This window comes from Simochromis diagramma, unplaced genomic scaffold (assembly GCF_900408965.1).
Source record: "Simochromis diagramma unplaced genomic scaffold, fSimDia1.1 OVJJ01000585.1, whole genome shotgun sequence".
Lineage (NCBI taxonomy): Eukaryota > Metazoa > Chordata > Actinopteri > Cichliformes > Cichlidae > Simochromis > Simochromis diagramma.
In genome coordinates, this window is record NW_024387398.1 from 1,497,134 (window position 1) to 1,515,792 (window position 18,659).

The 18,659-nt window shown below is 40.6% G+C and overlaps 1 protein-coding gene across 1 annotated transcript; it reads right to left on the bottom strand.

Annotated features, from left to right (window-relative positions):
• Nucleotides 1–6,598: 6,598 nt before the first annotated feature.
• Nucleotides 6,599–17,626, bottom strand: dnd1 (DND microRNA-mediated repression inhibitor 1). The gene is made up of 5 exons (XM_040010349.1): nt 17,495–17,626; nt 14,870–14,975; nt 14,050–14,375; nt 12,458–12,590; nt 6,599–7,520 (listed from the first exon to the last, which is right to left on the bottom strand). The coding sequence occupies exons 1-5, from the start codon at nt 17,513–17,515 to the stop codon at nt 6,964–6,966; spliced, it is 1,143 nt and encodes a 380-aa protein (XP_039866283.1). The 5' UTR covers nt 17,516–17,626; the 3' UTR covers nt 6,599–6,963.
• Nucleotides 17,627–18,659: the final 1,033 nt, after the last annotated feature.

An 18,659-nucleotide genomic window follows, 5' to 3' on the forward strand; every position in this document is an offset into this window, starting at 1 on the left:
CAGCTGCTCTAAGCATTAAAGACATTCAGCATCTCTCATGTTTCTGTTGTTCTATAAAAACAGCTGCTTTTAAAAACTGATCCAATCACAGAAACATGAACTTACATTAACTTCTATATTGATCAGATCAATACGTACAGCTCTGAGGTCACTAACATCTCCTTGAACTCTTCATTGATGGTGATTTGTGGCCCTCTGCTGGTGAGAAGATGAACTGCATGATGTCAGTTTAATGAGCACAGATGACATGAAGTGTTTTAAAATCTGCTTTTTCTAATTTTTCAGGGTCCTGCTCCAAGAAACGGCTTCAACAAACTCTGGCTTTCAAATTAAGACCTCATTCTGAGTTTTTAAAAAAGCTCTTATTTTGGAGGGACCTGACATTTAATCTTCATGTTATCAGTCCATCAATGGGCGTTATTAGCAGTTATCAGCCCATAACTGTGGCTCAGATTGGCCCTCTTGCACCTGCTAGCAGGCTCAGTAGGTCGTTATCACCAACATGTGTCAAATGTATCCATCATGAAAGATATCAGATTATCTTGAGCCACAAAAACATTCCTATCATGAGGTAGAAGCTGGACTCAGTTTGTTGCAGAGGGACGTTTATATATCCGATATTTATCCAGTTAAAAGTCACACTAAAATTCAAAAATGGCTTTTCAAGAGTTGTCTGTCCAACAGGAGCAGAAACTGCAACAAATATAACAATAGTTATTTAAGGCTGTTTTAAATGGCCACAAAGGAGCAGATTGGTTATAATGCAGCTGCTTCAGAGGAATAAAGATACTTGAAAAACTGTTTTTACTTTATGTGTAAGACCTTTCAATAATGTGTTCACTAAAGTCTATTGACCAGTATAAGTAAAGACATCACACACACACAAACACATGGAAACACTGAAACCTGTTTTTGGTGCAGCAGCGGTCCCAGCTGCTCGCCTTTATCTAGACTGGGTCGGCTGCTTATCTCAATATAATCAATGTTTAAAGTTTTGTTCTCAGTGTTTCTGTATTGCTTCGTATAGGATCTCCCAGCATCATCAGCTGTGCTGTCCAATCATTGTGTGCTAGGTTACCCTTATAGTGCAATGTGTGTTTGCACAAAGAGAAGCATGTGTGTCAAATATAAATAAGCACAGAACAGAAACAGCTGCTCGTTTCTTCTATTTAGAGTCAAGTTAGTGTTTTGTGTCTTTGTTTGAGGCCTAATGTCAAGCAGAGGTGTGTGTAACTGGACTGGTCTGTTATATGTGTGAAATGTGTGCTTCTCTTCAGCATCATCTTTGTCACTGCTGATTCCTTTGTGTCATCATTTGTTGAGAAGAGAGAACAGTTATAACGGAGGAGCAAAAGGAAGCCCTGAAATCTGCATCCAACAAGGAAGTGTTGGCTCACCAGTGATCCCAGCAGAGGCCACTGGTTTGGCTCCAGTTGTTATAGATTCAATGATGTTGTTCCTACAGATACATGTCAGCATCTTTATTGTAGTAAAGTCTTGTAATGTGAAGATAGAAACAAGGCAGGAAACAGCTCCATGATCTGATCTTAATGATGTTGTTTTTATTTCTGTCTGTCAGAACTGGATTGGAAACTATCAAAGGTCTAAAAACAGCCTCAACCCTCCCAAAGAGCAAACTTTACACACGTCATCTTTCAGCTACAATCTTTGTTGCAGGGATCTTCTGCCAAACAAGGCTGAGAGATTCTTACAGCTGTCATGTTGATGCTGTTTCAGTCTTTGGGCAAACACCCTCATGCTGCTGAAGATCATGTTTGCTACATTATTATATGTCCTGTTATTGTTCTGTATTATATTCAGCTTTCAGCATCCTTTCCCAGCCCCCTGTTACACCATCCATACAAAGCCAATCTGACTGTGAGCCAATGTGTTTGTTTGTGTTGGATCAATAGATTTGACAGACTTGGTTCATCCAGAGGGAAACAGTCCAAATTCAGATCTAATGAAATGATGGAGGCTGTTTCCTACCACGGTGCTAATGTGTGACTAACAAGGCTCATGGTCTCCAGCAGACAAGCGCCTGGAATGAGGTCAGCTGAGTGTTGCTTTGGTGGGTCTATGCCCACGTCATGCATCAGGATTCATATTGGCAATAGTTCATATCTCTGTTCTTTAGCCTTCATCACAAAGCTGTGAAGGAAAAACAATCCAAACATCTAACAGGATTTGATGGATGCAAAGTCCACTGAGCTCTTTGTCATTTAGAAACTTGTCCAACCAACAAGAGCACAGATGAAAAACACAGTGACAGTTAAAGGATTTTGCCATATATGAGCATAGATTACTTTAATATAGATTTTCAATGCAGGCTTTTGGTGAGCCGCTGGGTTCTGTCTAATAATCATCTCAGCATTTGACAATAGAATAGCTCTTTATTAGCTCTTCATTTATCGTTATTGTACATGAAACAAGGAAGCTGTGTTTCTCATTGGATGTTAGTTCCATGTTCATCAGGATCATTTTCTAAAGAGCTGATATTTAGACCATTTACTGCACTGGCTGCACATCCTGTCTACATTTCTCAGTATGTGCTGTGTTTGTCTTTTCATATTTCTCCATATTTACACAAACAGTGAACAGCAGTAGATCTACTCTTCATCTGTTTGTAGGCCCAGTGAAAGATATGAAGCAGAAATGGTGTCATTAGGAGAAGAAGAGAAGAACAAGTCCGGCGAGGAGGCAGCAGCTCTTAAAGATGAAACAGCAACTCAGCCCTGAGCTCAGAGAGCTTCACATGAAAAAGCTCCTCAAGCAGATCATGTCAGAGGTTTGTCATCAACCGGAGGAACTGTTCATATCATAGGATGAAGGATGCTGTCAGCTGGATGAAGAAGCTTATTTAATGGCAAACGTTCACACTGAAGTCAAATTGTTGTCGTGTTGAACAGATTCATGTACTGATCGTCTCCAGAATGTTAGAAGAGCTTCAATGAATCATTAGAAACAACTTACAGCTGCACAGTTGTGTCAAACACATCTTTGTGTCATTGTGGGATTTTTGTGTTTCTACATGTGACACACGTCTAAAACATGCACACAATCTGAACACAAACAGGGACTCATTTGTTACCACAGCCAGATGCTGAGAGCCATTTCCTTGTAGTCCTGTGTCTACATATATGAACCATTAGATGTTATTGGAATGATTGTCAGCTTTGATAGTTTCATGTGTGTTTAGCTGGACGGCTGTTTGATCCTCGACATGTTTAAAGGTGTCCAGTCCTGAGACACTGGGGGTGGAAACAGCTGTGATGTCATTGGACTGTCACACAGACAGAAGTGCATGAAGTGAGCAGCCAAGGAGACACAGACACATTTGCACATAGAAAGCTGAATCTGTCATATGCCACAGTGAACTCACTGTTCAGTGTTTTTCAGGAAGCTTCTTAACTGCCTCTGCGTCCAAACAAGCAGCTGAGAAGAAGCTGAAGAAGTCTTCAACAACAAATACAGGAAGTGGACTTTCAAATACTAGATTCACTTTAGACTCACACAAGAAATTACTAAACTAGCTGTGTTTGATTGACTCATTTGACTATATGAAAGGTCAGTGTGTGTCTGTACACAGACTGTTGTGTTGGACTATTATTCAGTTGTCTGCTGAATGTTTTCAAATGTCTGCATCTCAGTGTAGATGAGGCTGGGGGTCATGGGAGGCCACCGTAGCAGCCTCTTCAACATCATGACATCATCATAAATGCTGCTGGACTGTCTGATGGGCTGACGGTGAAAAAGCCGTCGGGAAGGAAACAGAAGACATTTCAGAGGCTGCAGGCAGATTTCTTTGATTTGGGGCCTTTTTCAGCTTTATTGGACAGAGCAGTGAAGATAAGTGACAGCAAAGCAGAGGGAGAGAGAAAGGGGGCGTGGCCCGGGTCAGAATCAAAGCCAGGCCAGCTGCTCTCCACCTCATGGCACATAGTCACCTGCTCATCCTAGTGAGCTCCAGCAGCAGCCCTTTCACACAGTTTACACTGTCAAACACTGTGTGTGGACCTCAGCTAACAACAGGCTACATTTAAGTCTGGACTACATGCTTTTATGTTGAGGAGATTTTTCACTGTTTTTATTCCATCAGCAGCGCAACATCATGAGCAGCTTTGACATAAAGACATCAAACTCAAGCTGACTTTAAACTGCATCTACTTTTAATACAGGGGCTCAAAAACAACAACATCTTTATTATATATCCGGACAGAAAGTCATTTCATCTCAAATGGAAAACAGCTTTATTTGGAATAACCAGCACTATCAACTGGTTTGGGATCTCCACCAGTTTCATGTCTTTACAGCTTCTCCAACAAAGTTCCTGTAAAATCAGCATTTTTGTCTTTATTGGTTTGATAGTGATTAATTATTCAGTCCCAATCTGCTGTCATCTAAAGAACAAAATTATGCTTCTATGAGTCAAAAAGCTCCAGATGTTGTCGGGTTCACAAAGAAAACAAAGATTAGGAACTTAAACACAAAGTGTTTGGAGCCAAAATGTTCCCAAGCTGCTCTTTTTGAAATGGCAGAGGTACAGTGGTGTCTAACAGCACACTGTGGAACGCAAACATGTTATTGTTGGATGAAACTTCATGAATCCTTTGTAGATTTGAGCTGTTGGAGCCTTTCTTTTCTCTTCAGGTGTACAGATGCTGAGGAGGCAGGTGGAGCAGGTGGAGCTGTTGTAATGCTGGCAGAGGGTGTGTCTTAGTAACTCTGTGAGGTAGAACTGGATCCAACATTGTGGATGTGTTGATGTTGGAGCCATTAAGATTCTCTGGCCACACTGTAGGATTTCCCTTTGATTCACCGCGGGGGCATTTTGGAGTCTGTCAGTGAAACTCTTCATATTTGTGTTTGACTCCAGTTTATAGAAACAGAGAAATGTGTCATGCTTTTGTTAGGCCTCCACACACATATACACATTTGTTCATTGGTTGGACAAAGACACGAAACATTTTTTAAAAACTTGCTTTTGGTTGATTTCTGTTTTTCTGTTTTAGTTTTTCTGTGAAGCACTTTGTGATTCTTGTCTTGAAAGGTGCTATACAAATAAAATTTTAATTACTTACTTTTTGTAAGGAGACACATTGAAAACCATGTTAATAAGATCTTGTTGTTTTGTGTTTCCTGTGGATCCGACACAGAGAGTGGACTTCAGACAGAAACCGTAGGAAAGCTTTTAGAGGCCGTGTGTGGCAACAGGAAGTTTCTGTTTGTTTGCTGATGACTATCTTACATGTGGAAAACAACACGTGATGTTTATGAAGTTCTACAATCATCATTGTTCATCATTGTTCTAACAGCATTTTGAGTGGGAACAGTTCAAACTGAGAGTAATAATAATAGATTGCATTTATATAGCACTTTTCGAAGCCCTCAAAGCGCTTTACAGTTCCACTATTCATTCACTCTCACATTCACACACTGGTGGAGGCAGCTACAGTTGTAGCCACAGCTGCCCTGGGGCAGACTGACAGAAGCGAGGCTGCCATATCGCGCCATCGGCCTCTCTGGCCATCACCAGTAGGCGGCAGGTGAAGTGTCTTGCCCAAGGACACAACGAGCCGGGGCTCAAACCGGCAACCTTCCGATTACAAGGCAAACAGCCAACTCTTGAGCCACGATCGCCACAGTAGTCTGAGTTATTTACTGATTTAAACAAGCTGAATGTTTCTGTGCACGATGAAGATCAGCAGCAGCAGCTCAGCTGATCAATGAATTGACATCTATCAGTCATTTCATGAGATGAAGTCATCAGTAGACATTTGTTCTAACTGTGTGATAAATGTCAGAACATCAGGGCTCCGGTTTAGTCACTACTTGACAAGATGATCATTGGCTCATTGTTGAATCCAGTGGCCCAGTCTGACCTCTGACCCTTTGCTGCAGGTCTTCTGTGTTATCTCCACTTTCATGTCTGAGCATTTGCTGTATTGTCCAAAATAAACATATGAATCATTTCCAACACTTCAGCAGATCTTTAGTTAGGCCAGTACAGTACAAAATAACACATATTGTACTATACTGCCCACTTCCTGATCTTTTTGGATCTGTGTGTGAGGTTGGTGAAGGAAACACATGTTCATATAGATATATATATATTAACATATATATATATATACACACATATATATATATATACACATATATATATATATATATATATATATATATATATTTATTTATAACGTAAGAACGAAATGGCTCTTATGTTACATTGAAACCAAGCACACCATTGTTGTTCTTGTGACATTACCAATAAGTTTGATGTGTCACGTGGCCCTCTTCCTATTGAAAAAAAACAAAAGTTGTATCCAAGATGGACGACTTCTAAATGGCCACCATGGTCACCACCCATCTTGAGGAGTTTGTCCCCTCACATATACTAATGTGCCACAAACAGGACTTTAATACCACCAACCATTCCCATGTTATTACAGTGTATCCATAGAAATGGCCCACCCTGTATATCACAGTAAGTCACTTCCCAAACCATAAATCACAGTCCCAACAGATCTGTTTAGACTGAATCTATCCAAACAGGTTCTCTGTAAACGTGTCTGTCAGTTTAACATAAAATGCCGAACCAGTGAGGGGGTTAGTCTCAATCCACAACTTCAAAGATGCGTTAAGGTCTGGATGAGAGTCACTAGGCTTCATAACAGCATGAAGTGAGACAAGTAATAACTGCTTTACCATTTTCCTAAGTTAATTTAAATCTTTCATTCATTTGAAAGAAATGCCGACACTTTCTTTTCAAAGCTCATTTAATTAAAATGAGAACCAATCCAGTAACACAGAACACTAATGTACAGTAAAAATCATGCATAAAACAAACCACAAGTTCTAGTCAGAGAAACAAACTTGGTGCTACTCTAGTAAAAACATGCAGAAAAAGAAAGCACATAACACAAACGAGGTGAAACAGAACTGCAGGACGGCATCAGCTGTTCAGGGTGTGAGACCAGTGTTGTACATCTTCTGCAGGACCTGCTGGGCTACAGCCTTCTGAGCCTCCTCTAGCATGGTGCTGGCATTAGGACCCGGTAATATCATGACCAACCCCTTGAAAGTGGCAGTGATCCCGAGGATCTGCACCTTATAGGAGAAGTAGAGGAATCCATCAGGCCCAGCGTGGCTGTACTGCACTTCATAAAACGGCTGACCAACACCTGCTGTCTCACACAGCTTACTGAGAAGCATCACTGGGGATACTGCAAATACAAGATGGCCTTGGGTGGAGGAATCGGGGAAAGAGCATGTAGGGTGAGGGAGCTGAGGAGCAGTGGGCCCTCCCACTGCTCTGCAGAAACCTGCGGGTATGGATGCAGGGAGGGTCAGGAATGAAGGCGGGCCTGAGGGTTGTGGAGAACTGTGGTGCAGGGGCCCTAGGTGTGACGGCAACAGGCTCTTTGCACGTTTCTGAGGGCAGCGTGACTCGTCAGGGTTTGGCTTCTCTGTTGGCTGCCACTGGACTGACACACACATTGCAAACTGCTTCTTAAATGCTGGAGACACAAGAAAACAGTGAAGAAGTGAGATTAGAAGGAAGAATGTTTCCTTCAACCAAAAATACAGTTTTTTAAAAAAAAAACCTAACAGATCAAATCTTAGAGATTAATTATAATATGAGACAGAACACATTTAAAGGATTCAAATGGAGAACTGTCAAGTGTTAACAGTAAGATAGACATGCAAACTTAGAATTCCAAGTGGTTTCCACTGGAAGCCCCATCAGGCTCTTGGTTGATCCACTGGCCAAACCATTAAAAAAAGAAATTTGTGTTTATTTTTAGTTTAAAGTCAAAATTTCAACATTAAACTTGAAATAGTATTTTGAACTGTAATCTCCACATTTGGACTTCTCTCTCAAAGCCAAACGACTGCCGTGGCTCCTGCAGCCACTACACTACGTGCATTTCAGTGAAACAAGTTGATCAGCTGTCTTATTGTATAAGCATATTGATCGAGGGTGTAATCCTTCCATCGGTCCACTCCCTGCCATTTCATTTGCACCAAGTTGACAGACTCGTCCAGGTTTGTGCATTTTCATCTTCTGCACCTTCTTCTGCAGCTTTCTGCACCATGACTTCAACACCCTTGTGTGTCACCACACTAAGGTTATGTCCTAAAAGAGAGAGCTCAATGTAACCAAAACTGATTCTAAAGTACGATTTTGCTAACTCACCTATGCAAGTGCTTTAATCTATAGATTTCTACTTTATTCTCCAAAAGATCAATGTATGATTTTGTTAATGTGGCCCCAATACTACTCCTTATTAATTACATAAAGTATGTTATCTCGTAGATAAGGTAGACTGAGTGTGCACTTGTGTGTGCATGTTTAAATCACTTGTGCATGAGTATGTACTGTTTTAAGCCCATATGGTGGCTGCAACGATGAAAACTGTTTGGCTTTGATACAAAAGGGTTTGCTGCTGAAAACAAGACACTGGTGTAGTTGTTACTAATTAATGATGATAATTCATTGTCCAACCTAACAGCCCAAGATGAATGGCTCAGAGTTTTAATGGCCCATGGACATTTTATTAGCCTGTGAGGGGGGGGAGCAACAACAGCTACACACTTTAATACTCCATTTTACTTTAAATCTGAAAAATAATGTTATGAAGTCCTTGAGATAAAGATGGTTTAGTATCCTCCCTTCTTGCTCCAGTCCTCACTGTCACAGAAACTGGTGAGACTGCCATCAGCCTTTAGCAAACTAGCCAATTTAAACATCAGAACAAATTAAGTCTGCATTAAATGCAGCTTCTGCAGATTTTCACCATGTAAAACAAACAGCTACAAAGTTCGCTTTTCTTTGCACAACTCTGTTAAACGCATACACAGACACTGTGTTGTTATCACTTGCCGATCTATTATTAATGCCGTCTTCCTTTTGCTTGTCCACCACTACGGTGTCCTGTTGGTTAGCAATCACCAGTTTGTCCGTCCGTATCTGGAAGTCTCACAGGATCTTAGCTCGGTCATCCTTCACCACCCTGGCTGCATCTCCCATTTTGACCTCAGGACTTCCAGGTCGTACTCAGCACAGACGTTTCTGTATAGACACTTGGTTATGGCGTTCCATGTCTACCCTGCTAGCATTTTGCAGCCTGCTGTTATGTGCTTATGTGATAGTCTGCATATCCTGCACCTGGGGTTTGCCTGGTGTGGTAGACCCCAGTGCAGATCAAACTTGTGATTAGAACTTGTTCCAGTGCTGCCATGATTTGTGCCTCTATGGCGTCTTTCAGTCCAGCTTTGTCCAGCGCTGGTAGGACTTCTCCATACATCAACCATGTCTTCCACCTGTCCTCTCATGGTGGTTCCTCTTCTTTCTTGGGTTTCTGCTACCCGAGGTATTTAGTTCTGAACATCTTCCTGATGTAACTTATGGATCTTTGTTTTTTCCATTCTGGATAGTGGTTCTGACACGCACTAGTCCTCAGCCACCTTTGTTTCACTTAGCACGCAGTCTTGGAGTGCTGGATTGGAGGAGCTTCCATCTCCTCTTTTGGCCAGATACTTGTAGCTGTCCTCAATGTGTGCATGGTTACCTTCTACACTTCTCCAGTCTTCATTATAGATCCTAGTGTTATGGATCAGTGAGTTGACGTCTTGTTCACTCCTGGCATACAGCAGTGTATACTATAAATGCATACACTATAGTTGTGTTAACATCACAAATATTCATCATGCTTGTTTCAATAGTGGCCTAATTCTTTTTGACATTACAGACCTTTAACCTCCTAGGACCTGCGTCCACATATGTGGACATCACATTTTGGATTATTTAGAGTAAAATACTCAACTTTGCTCTACAAGGGCCTGATATCCACTTACGAGGACATTATGCTGCTACTGTTCTATCAAAATTTTAAACGAATATCCTCATATGTGGCTCTGATTTTTCTTAGAAACAAAAATAAGGTTTAAAAAAAAATAAATAAATAAATAAAAATCTGGTAATTCTTTGTTTTTACATTCATCGGGCCCCAATATGCCCAAATATCAAAGAGAAATTCAAAATGCATGCCGTGGAAGAGTTTGGGTCTTAGGAGGTTAAGCTCTAGTACTATTCACTGATCTTAAAAGATGAAAGTGAAAATGAAACAAATTTATTGACACCAACTAGAAAACTTAAAGCTAAAAACATGAGATTCAGTTTATAATTTGAAAAAAGAAAAAGAGCACTTACTAGGGAGGATCTTAAAAATATATTTCTGCTGTATGTTCTTATTAAAAATATTAAAACTCCAAGTGATGAAACAAAGAATGATAAAAGCATAAAAATAAGCTGAATCACATTATACGAGCGAATTTGTTGAAACTTCTCGGGGTGCTCAGAAACAATATTCAAAGGTGTTCAACCAGGTCTTTCATAAGGGTCATAAAACTGTTGTTCTTCCTGACGCCATAGTTGAGCAATGCATCATAAATTATTATTTTTGATGCTTCATACTGATGAATTTCTGAAATTCAAGATGCATACTGACAGTGAACATAAAGATATAGGGACCTAGATACTCCCTCTGCTCTGTCATTGTTACAAAGTTTTTTCATTTCAAAAAGCTTGTGTTATGTATAATGCAGGATTTAGACTTAAGATTTACTGTAGAGGTCCACAAATTTAGATTTAGCTTTGAAGGACTCACAACTCTGAGCACTCAAAGCATTTTATACAACTGAGTTATGTTTGGACACCGCTTCATATGGACTTACATGGATATGGATATTTAGTGATTTAGAATATAATGTAATAAGCAGTGTTGGGCAAGTTACTTTGAAAAGGTAGTTATAGTTACTTCATACACGTAACTGAGTTAAAAACTGAGTTACAATACTATAAAAGTAATTACTAGGAAAAGTAACTATTGTGTTACTTTAAAATAAAATAAAAAAATAAAATAAAATAAAAAGTTGAACCCTCTGGGGTCCAGGGTATAATTGGCTGTTTCTGACTACTTTTGATTTGACCTCTACATTTCACCTTTAAAAAACTGTTTACCTCGCCTTGTTTGGTATCATCCTTTTCTGCACAACCTCACACGTCTGAATTTACAGTTATTTTTCCCCCATTTTGACAAACTGTATTAACACAATTTATCTAAAAATCAGACTATAAAACAAAATCAGCGTAGAAGTTATTTTACTGTAGCGACCACAAACATGTTTATTGGATCATTTTCACAACTTAAAATGCAAATGTAAATTTTTAAACTTATGCACAAGTTATGCAAACAGAGTTGTATGCAGCTATTTACCTAAAAATGTGGTGGTTTTCTTTTTTTCCAACATTACAAACTCTACACAGAACAATCAGGTGTTCTGCATCAAATAAGATACGAGAAATTATTTGTGCCACTGCAATAAAAATAATTTCTGTCCACTATAAGACAGTGGAGCACATCCCAGCCTGATACCTGCAGGCCTGACAGCAGGAGGTGTATCGCTCCTCCTGTTTTCTACCTGGAGACAGCGTTTACACTGCAGTCTGTCTGAAGCAGCCGCCTCATCGATCTGACACAAAACAAAACAACCTACACTACACACTAACTACACACTCCAAACACGCTGAACATCACAAATCTCTCTCCCTACTTCCCCCTCTTCCTAAACAACCAAACGCCATGTTGCATATAATTTTTTGATTGGTCGACATGTTACATTTCTCCACCAATAGGAAAGGGGTGTTTTTTCCTTCTCTTTTTGGTCACAAGCAGAGAGTGCTTGCAAGCGCTTTCCTTAGAAAATTTCATTTCTAAGGTTTCTTCCTGCAGTAAACAACAGTATTCAGGAAAATAAAAATATTGCATATATTTTTTATAATAACTCTGGTTTTACGTGGCCGATCAACACAATTTAAAGACTGCTATATAATCTGAAGTCCCCACTTTCTTGTCTTGGGCTTACATAGCATCTTGTTGCCATGTCATCTTAAATTGGTCAAATGATTCGTTTACCATGACTACGTTATTCTTCCTCAGCCAATCAGCAGAACTTGTGTGATTGTTTCTCCCCCAGCTCCAAGTAGGCTGAAGACAGCTTCAAGCGTCGTAACGATAAAAATAGTAATTACATTACGAACACTGTTACTTTTAATGCCATTATTCTTGCAATGTGAGAATTATGCATTTGTAGGACATTTTCTAGTGTTTACCAGCTGATTAGCTTTTGGGGAGCTCCACTTCACAAATAACCATTTTACTTATTTTCATGCTACAATTTGTATTTTAATTGAAAACTGAACTGACTTGTGAATAAAATGACTTCTGACTTAAGACCTAGTTTTCTGCTCTCCATACCAAGTGATGATGAGAGTGGAGTAACAGTGCACAACCAGAAACTGGTTTGTAACCAAGTGACACCCAGGCTGGCACAGAAATGGGACCATGATCAATATTAAGTCACTCATCTATATGAACAAGAGCTCCCATACCTTCCACCAGCACTTTCTTAGCCATAGAAGCTGCATGGTGAGATGAGAACGCAACAGTAGCAGATACCCCCTCGATACCAGGTCCAGCCTTCAGGGAAACTCTCTCCACACCCTCTACCAGCACACGCAGCACCTAGAAGCAAAGCATGATCACTCAGAAGACAACATTCATCCACACAGCAGTTAAATGACAACCTCAATACCAGATGTGACTGAAGGGCCAGACATCTATAAACACCTACTGTATTTTCATGTTTAGGTGGAAGCTAGCGAGCTAACTTCCTGCTAACTTCTAACTCCATTAAATTTAATAAATCCTGTTTTCATGGATGCCTGGATGTTAAACTTAATTGTTACACCAGGTAAAGCAGCAACGCTGATCATTTTATTACAGATGAAAGAATTTTGACAATTTTTAACTCTCAGTGATGCTGCAGTGTTCGTTTGACTTTGGACCTGAACCTGATGGAGTTGCGAGGCTCCTGCCTACAGTAGCTGTAATGCTCCAACAATCCATCAAGCGGTGCGGCTTCGTAGCAACCAAAGTCGTGCTAAAACAAGTTTTGACAGGTTTTTGAGCGCCGTGTACCACATAAAATCGGTTTGAGGTCAGTAATCACAACCAGAATTCAGACATAAGGCGCACTGTCGATTTTTGAGAAAATTAAAGGATTTTAAGTGCGCCTTATAGTGCAGAAAATACGGTATATCATCTATAACCCTTTCAAGTACAGTACATGTACTGCAGAGAGGTTTTTTTTTGGCCTTCTTTTGTTTTGCACTCGTTTCCTTGCATGCACACACTGCACATCATGTCCAGGTATTCCATGGGTAGCTGACAAGTCTTTGGAAATCACCTTGCTGTTGGAAAAACTATTTTGCCCATCAAACTCATATCATACACAGGGGAAACTGGTCAATCTTCATAGTTGATTTGCTTTTCTTCAATTACCCCACCCCACCTCCCCACCTGGATGGCTGGGTGTGTGTGCAAGTTGTTAACATGGGAAACACCTGGCTAGGATATATTATGAGAAGAAGGCAAGCCAGTCCGAGGCAGTGTAATAGTTTGGCCAGTGTTTGTTGAGAATCCTTGGGTCCTGGCACCCATGTGGATGTTACTTTGACATGTACCACCAAACATTGTTGCAGACCATGTACAGCTTTCCCTGATGGTGCCGTGTCACAATGCAAAAATGGTTCAGGAATGGTTTGAGGAGCACAACACTGAGTTTGAGGCATTGACCTGGCCTCCAAATTCCTCTGATATCAATCTAACCAAGCATCTGTGGGATAAAAAAAAAAAAAAAGATCCAATCCAGTCGAGAGGCATACACACTAACCAACCCTGCATCAGAGTAGACTTTATGAGTGATTTAAGACACGAACACAGAAGTACCAGCTGTTATGGGTTAACTAGCACTGCCTTTAACTTGGAAACACTGACAACCTCCTGCTCATTCACTAAATGTATTGGTGCATAGAGATGTGGGTGATAGATGATGTGTGCCATTTCTTACTGGGTGACACAGAATGAATTTCACCCCTTTCCCTCGTCAACACACTCAAAACATTCCACAGTTCAGCTATACCTGCAGTATGTCTTCTTGCCTAGTGGACGCAGGCAAACCTCCAATACAAAGGTGTCGCTTCTCTGTGCTCCGCCGTACACTGATGCGGTAGCCAGGCTCCAGCATGTGACCGTGCAGCTGCCGTATGGCTTCAGCAACTACAGCAGCTGAGCCATATTTGGCATACGCAAAGCCGCGGTTCTGCCCACTGAAGTTCATCATCAGCCGGAACTCCCAGAGTGGTCCAATGGAGCTGAACAGGGGAATCAGGATGTCCTCGTACGTGTCCCGTGGGATCTGGCTGATGAAGACTTCACAGCGCGGTCCTGGCGTGGGACCTTCCCACACTGACCGTGAAACAGAGGAAATGGTATGGCTGATTATGCAATTTTAAAATTCAAGCTCATGCAATGCAAAATGTACAACAAATCCTTAGTGCACTTTACAAAGCAAGTCCGTGTCTTTACAATAGAGTGACATGTGAGCAAGCCGGGCTTTTCTTGTTTCAGCTGGATATAAGATCAAACTGACTTTTAAGTCCGTGGCCATCAAGTATTTCCACATTTAGCTTTTAGAGATTTTTTTTTATATATCAACCGAGTCTTTTCACAGCTGCATTTTACAAACAAAAGCAGCTGATTCATTTTTACCTTTGAGAAATCTATATCATTATTGGCACTTGGTGACAGTGGTGAAGTGTTGAAAATCTCTGAGCCAAAAACTTAATATTTCTTAACGCTCAAGAGAACAGGCAGTGTTGGTACTACTGCGGTGAAGATTCGAGAACAAATTATATTATATTAAATTAGGCAAAGAAATATGGAGACGCAGATTCTCTCACCCTCAGGTGGTCCTCCATATTTCCTCTGGCCATTAACTTGAGTCAGCGTTGTGTTGGTTGCTTTCAACCAGATTTCCAGGGCCTGCACCCGTTCAAGGTTCAGCACCTGATGTGGAAACAAAATAGAACCAGCACAAGTCCATCATCTTCATGTGTACTACCAAGTGAGTCCAAAATACTTTGTTTTTTCGATTTATGATATGCAGTCACATAAAGCTGCTCATCCATTTGCCAAGTTTCCCTGATATAGGTTTGAGTGTGTTCACATGAATGAGGTATGGTTGGCAGCATCTGACCAATCACACTGATTATTATACCAGCAGCAAGGCCTCACTTTCAAATGCTAGAAAACCAGCAGACCCAGACAGTTTGGAGCCCCTCCTTTAAAAGCTGGCTGCTGATTTTAATTGCACCAGCAGTTACTTTTCTAATCTTTTGAATACCAATTTAATTCTAACCATATGAAAATCTGCTCTACTCCTGTTAAAGTTGTGGAAACTAGTGAACAGCTGAAAGACTTCCTGACTGTAAATAAGACTTTAGGTGACTTTCAGTGATGCTTCAGGGCAAATTAATGTACAACTAAAGCAGCCTTAAAAGCAATAAATGATTTCATAAATTCAGTTGAAAACAATGCTGTGCAGCCTTGACATTTGATACAGTTGATCATAAAATGTCTTAAAGACAGCTGAATGGTTCTACACTTCTCTCTCAGGCAGGTCTCGGGGTGTATGGGTAGAAGGACTTTGTTCTAGCTTGGTTTATGTCACAACAGGAGTTATCCAGGGTTCTGTTCTTGGATCACTGTTATTCATTTTATATATAAAACAATCGTAGTAATAATATCGCTACAGCACATTCTCATTTTATGCTGGTGATATGCTGATGTACTACTTTGTACCTACTCATAGCCAGGCTCTATTTCAGCTTTCACTACACTACAGCATAACCTGTGCAGAAACGCGTTTTGAATATTGACAACATCAAACTGACGATCTTCTCAAAGGAAAACTAAACCTTTTATGTACAGTTCAGGCAACTTTAAAATAAAGTCCTGTTTGTCCTGTGAGGCAAGAATAACACTCGTTCTCCCTTTTTTCATGTCTGTACTTAATTACAATGATGTGATTTATATGCATGCATGCTCAGAATGCCTACAGGCTGGATTCTGTCCATCATGGAGCACTAAGATTTATTATTTATAAGAGTTTTAAAGCTCTTACTCACCACTCTACATCACATGTGTGGGTAACTGGTCTTCTTTGTCATGTTGTAGATTCAACCACTGGTATATTCTTATTTATGAGGTTATTCTTGGTTTGTTCCATCTAATTTATAGACTTGCATTCTTTGAAAAAAATAATAAAATTAATAAATAAAAGGGACGTTATTCTCTTAGATCCCAAGAGTTATTATAGCAGCTCACGAGTTCATTCTGTGTCTGAAATAAGCTGTTTGGCTCACTTTAAAATAACCTTTTTCCCATTGGCAGCATCTTGCAAACAAACAATTTTAACAATAGGCTGATGATGCTCATCTGCTCCTCTGGTGTGTTTGAGATGACAACATGAGGATCATCTGGAGTGCTCCAGCCACGCTTAGTTGAGTCAGTGTTTTTAATAAATGATCACCTGAGGCTGACACAGGCGCTTGCTGTCAGACATGTCTGGTCTTGTTTTAGTATTGTGTGTTTGATATGCTCTTTGCTAGCACATGCCAGACTTTTTCTACCTTAACTCTCTTTTTACGCCAGCTATCTGCAGTCCTCTGTGCCTGCCCAGCAAGTGTGCACGTTGACCTTTATACACTAAATTGAATTGGTCTGAAACGCTATTAAGTGGGAAAGGAAATGCATCATATTTGCATAGGTGACTTGTCATTTCTTTATGACAAATACAGCAATAATAACTGTAGTGTAGAGCCATTTACGCAAAACCCAACGAATGAATCAAGTGATGGGCTCTACAGGTGAACAGAAAATGCTGCTTGAAGACTTGCAAACATCAATGTCAACCTGTCTTTTTCTTTGATAAACTCAATTGTTGATTTACTTGTGCCAAACTCAATTGTTTATTTAAACCATGTGTTGGCATTTAATATGTTTAAAGAGAATGAAATTGAACTATATAGATACTGTGCCCACTTTGATACATTTTTGTTCATTTCTATTGGAATGGAAAACCATGAACCAGCATTTGAATAGAACTCCAAAATCAGGCACAAGCTTGGCATTCCCAGCCAGTACTTGAAGAAAAAAAAAAAAGGGAAAGAATGTTGGTAGTTTTCACTACAGCTGAACAAAACACTGTCTGAGGCTTTATTTCTATAATTAGCTGCAGGTGGGCCTTCATCGGGGAAAACAGCAGAGCGTCACCGCTGGAAACACAAGCTAAACGAATCGCGTAAAGCACAGGAAAACGCTTCAAGCGCTGTAGCCAACTCTGCCAGCGACTTTTTATTTTAACCAAAACAGACTTGCGCCTTCATTTCTGCTTAGATGACAAAACTTTTTTTCCTTTTCACGTGCCTGCTTCCACTTATTTCCTAGCTAAACGACATATTTAAAAAAAGTCTAAAATCAAGCAAACAGAAAAACTCGAGAGGAAAAGGATATTCCAGAATTACCTGGCTTTGCTTGTTTTCCATCGTCTCTGCGTGGTTGTGCGCACAGCGACGCAACTTTGTAGAAGGTTTCCAACTGCAGAAGTCCTTCTATTGGCCAGCAGCTTCCACTCGACGCTGTGGCTTTAGTGCCCACTGACCCGTGGGCGGGGCCTAGCATAGCCCGTCGCTAAGGTGTGGAATGAAATTTTGTCACAAATAGCAAGAAACGGCTGTATGGAGGACTGCTTCTAAACTTCTTTGTAACCTATTGTGCATTGTCTCTCTTTATCATTTATCTGTGCCACTCTTATTATATATGTTAACTGTTATCAACATATACATCATTTCCACAATATTGTTTTTTTGTAATCTTCAAGTCAAGTGACTGTGTAAAAAGGAAAAAGGAAAGTGCTTTTGTCAGTAAAACTGGAAAAGAGCTCCCACATTAATAAAGTCTGGTCTATTTAAAGCTTGGAAAGAAAGCTGGCAAAAATGCTGCATGAAGTGGTTTTTATGGGATGGCCCGTTTGCCTGCACTGAGCTCTGTTGCCACAAGGAGGCGGTGTACATGGTATGTCAGGTCTGTGGCCACCAGTGATGGGAATAACGGCGTTACAAGTAACGGCGTTACTAACGCTTTGGCACAACACCTCGAGCTAGGGGGCAAAACAATCACATGAGTGCTGCTGCTTGACTGAAGAATAAAGTAGTCGTGGTAAGCCGATCACATGACCACTTCAAGATGACAAAGTAACAATGTGATATATACCAGGTTATAAACTGTGCTGATAGGCCAGTAAAACCAGAGTCATGATACACAATATGTACGAGTGTTTTTTCCTGAATAGTTTCGTCACGTTTAACGTCTAAACGTCTAAATTGTTGTGGACTTCAGGAGAATGCACACCCAACATGCTCCTCTGACCATTGACGGAGCGTCTGTGGAGAGAGTGAGCAGCACCAAGTTCTTGGGTGTGCACATCACAGAGGATCTCTCCTGGACGTACAACACCACAGCACTGGCCAAGAAATCACAGCAGCGTCTCTTCTTTCTCCGCAAACTAAGAAGAGCAGGAGCACCAGCCCCCATCATGCACACTTTCTACAGAGGCACCATCGAGAGCATCCTGTCGAGCTGCATCACTGTGTGGTTTGGAGCCTGCAATGCGTCCTGTCATAGAACCCT

Excerpts from the sequence above, each read along its gene's own strand:
- dnd1 (XM_040010349.1), bottom strand. The coding sequence starts at position 17,515 with ATGGAAAACAAGCAAAGCCAG. Across the intron at positions 14,976-17,494 it reads TGGAAAACAAGCAAAGCCAG|GTGCTGAACCTTGAACGGGT; the intron begins GTAATTCTGGAA and ends TTTCCACATCAG. Across the intron at positions 7,521-12,457 it reads TAAGAAAGTGCTGGTGGAAG|CATTTAAGAAGCAGTTTGCA; the intron begins GTATGGGAGCTC and ends TTGTGTCTCCAG.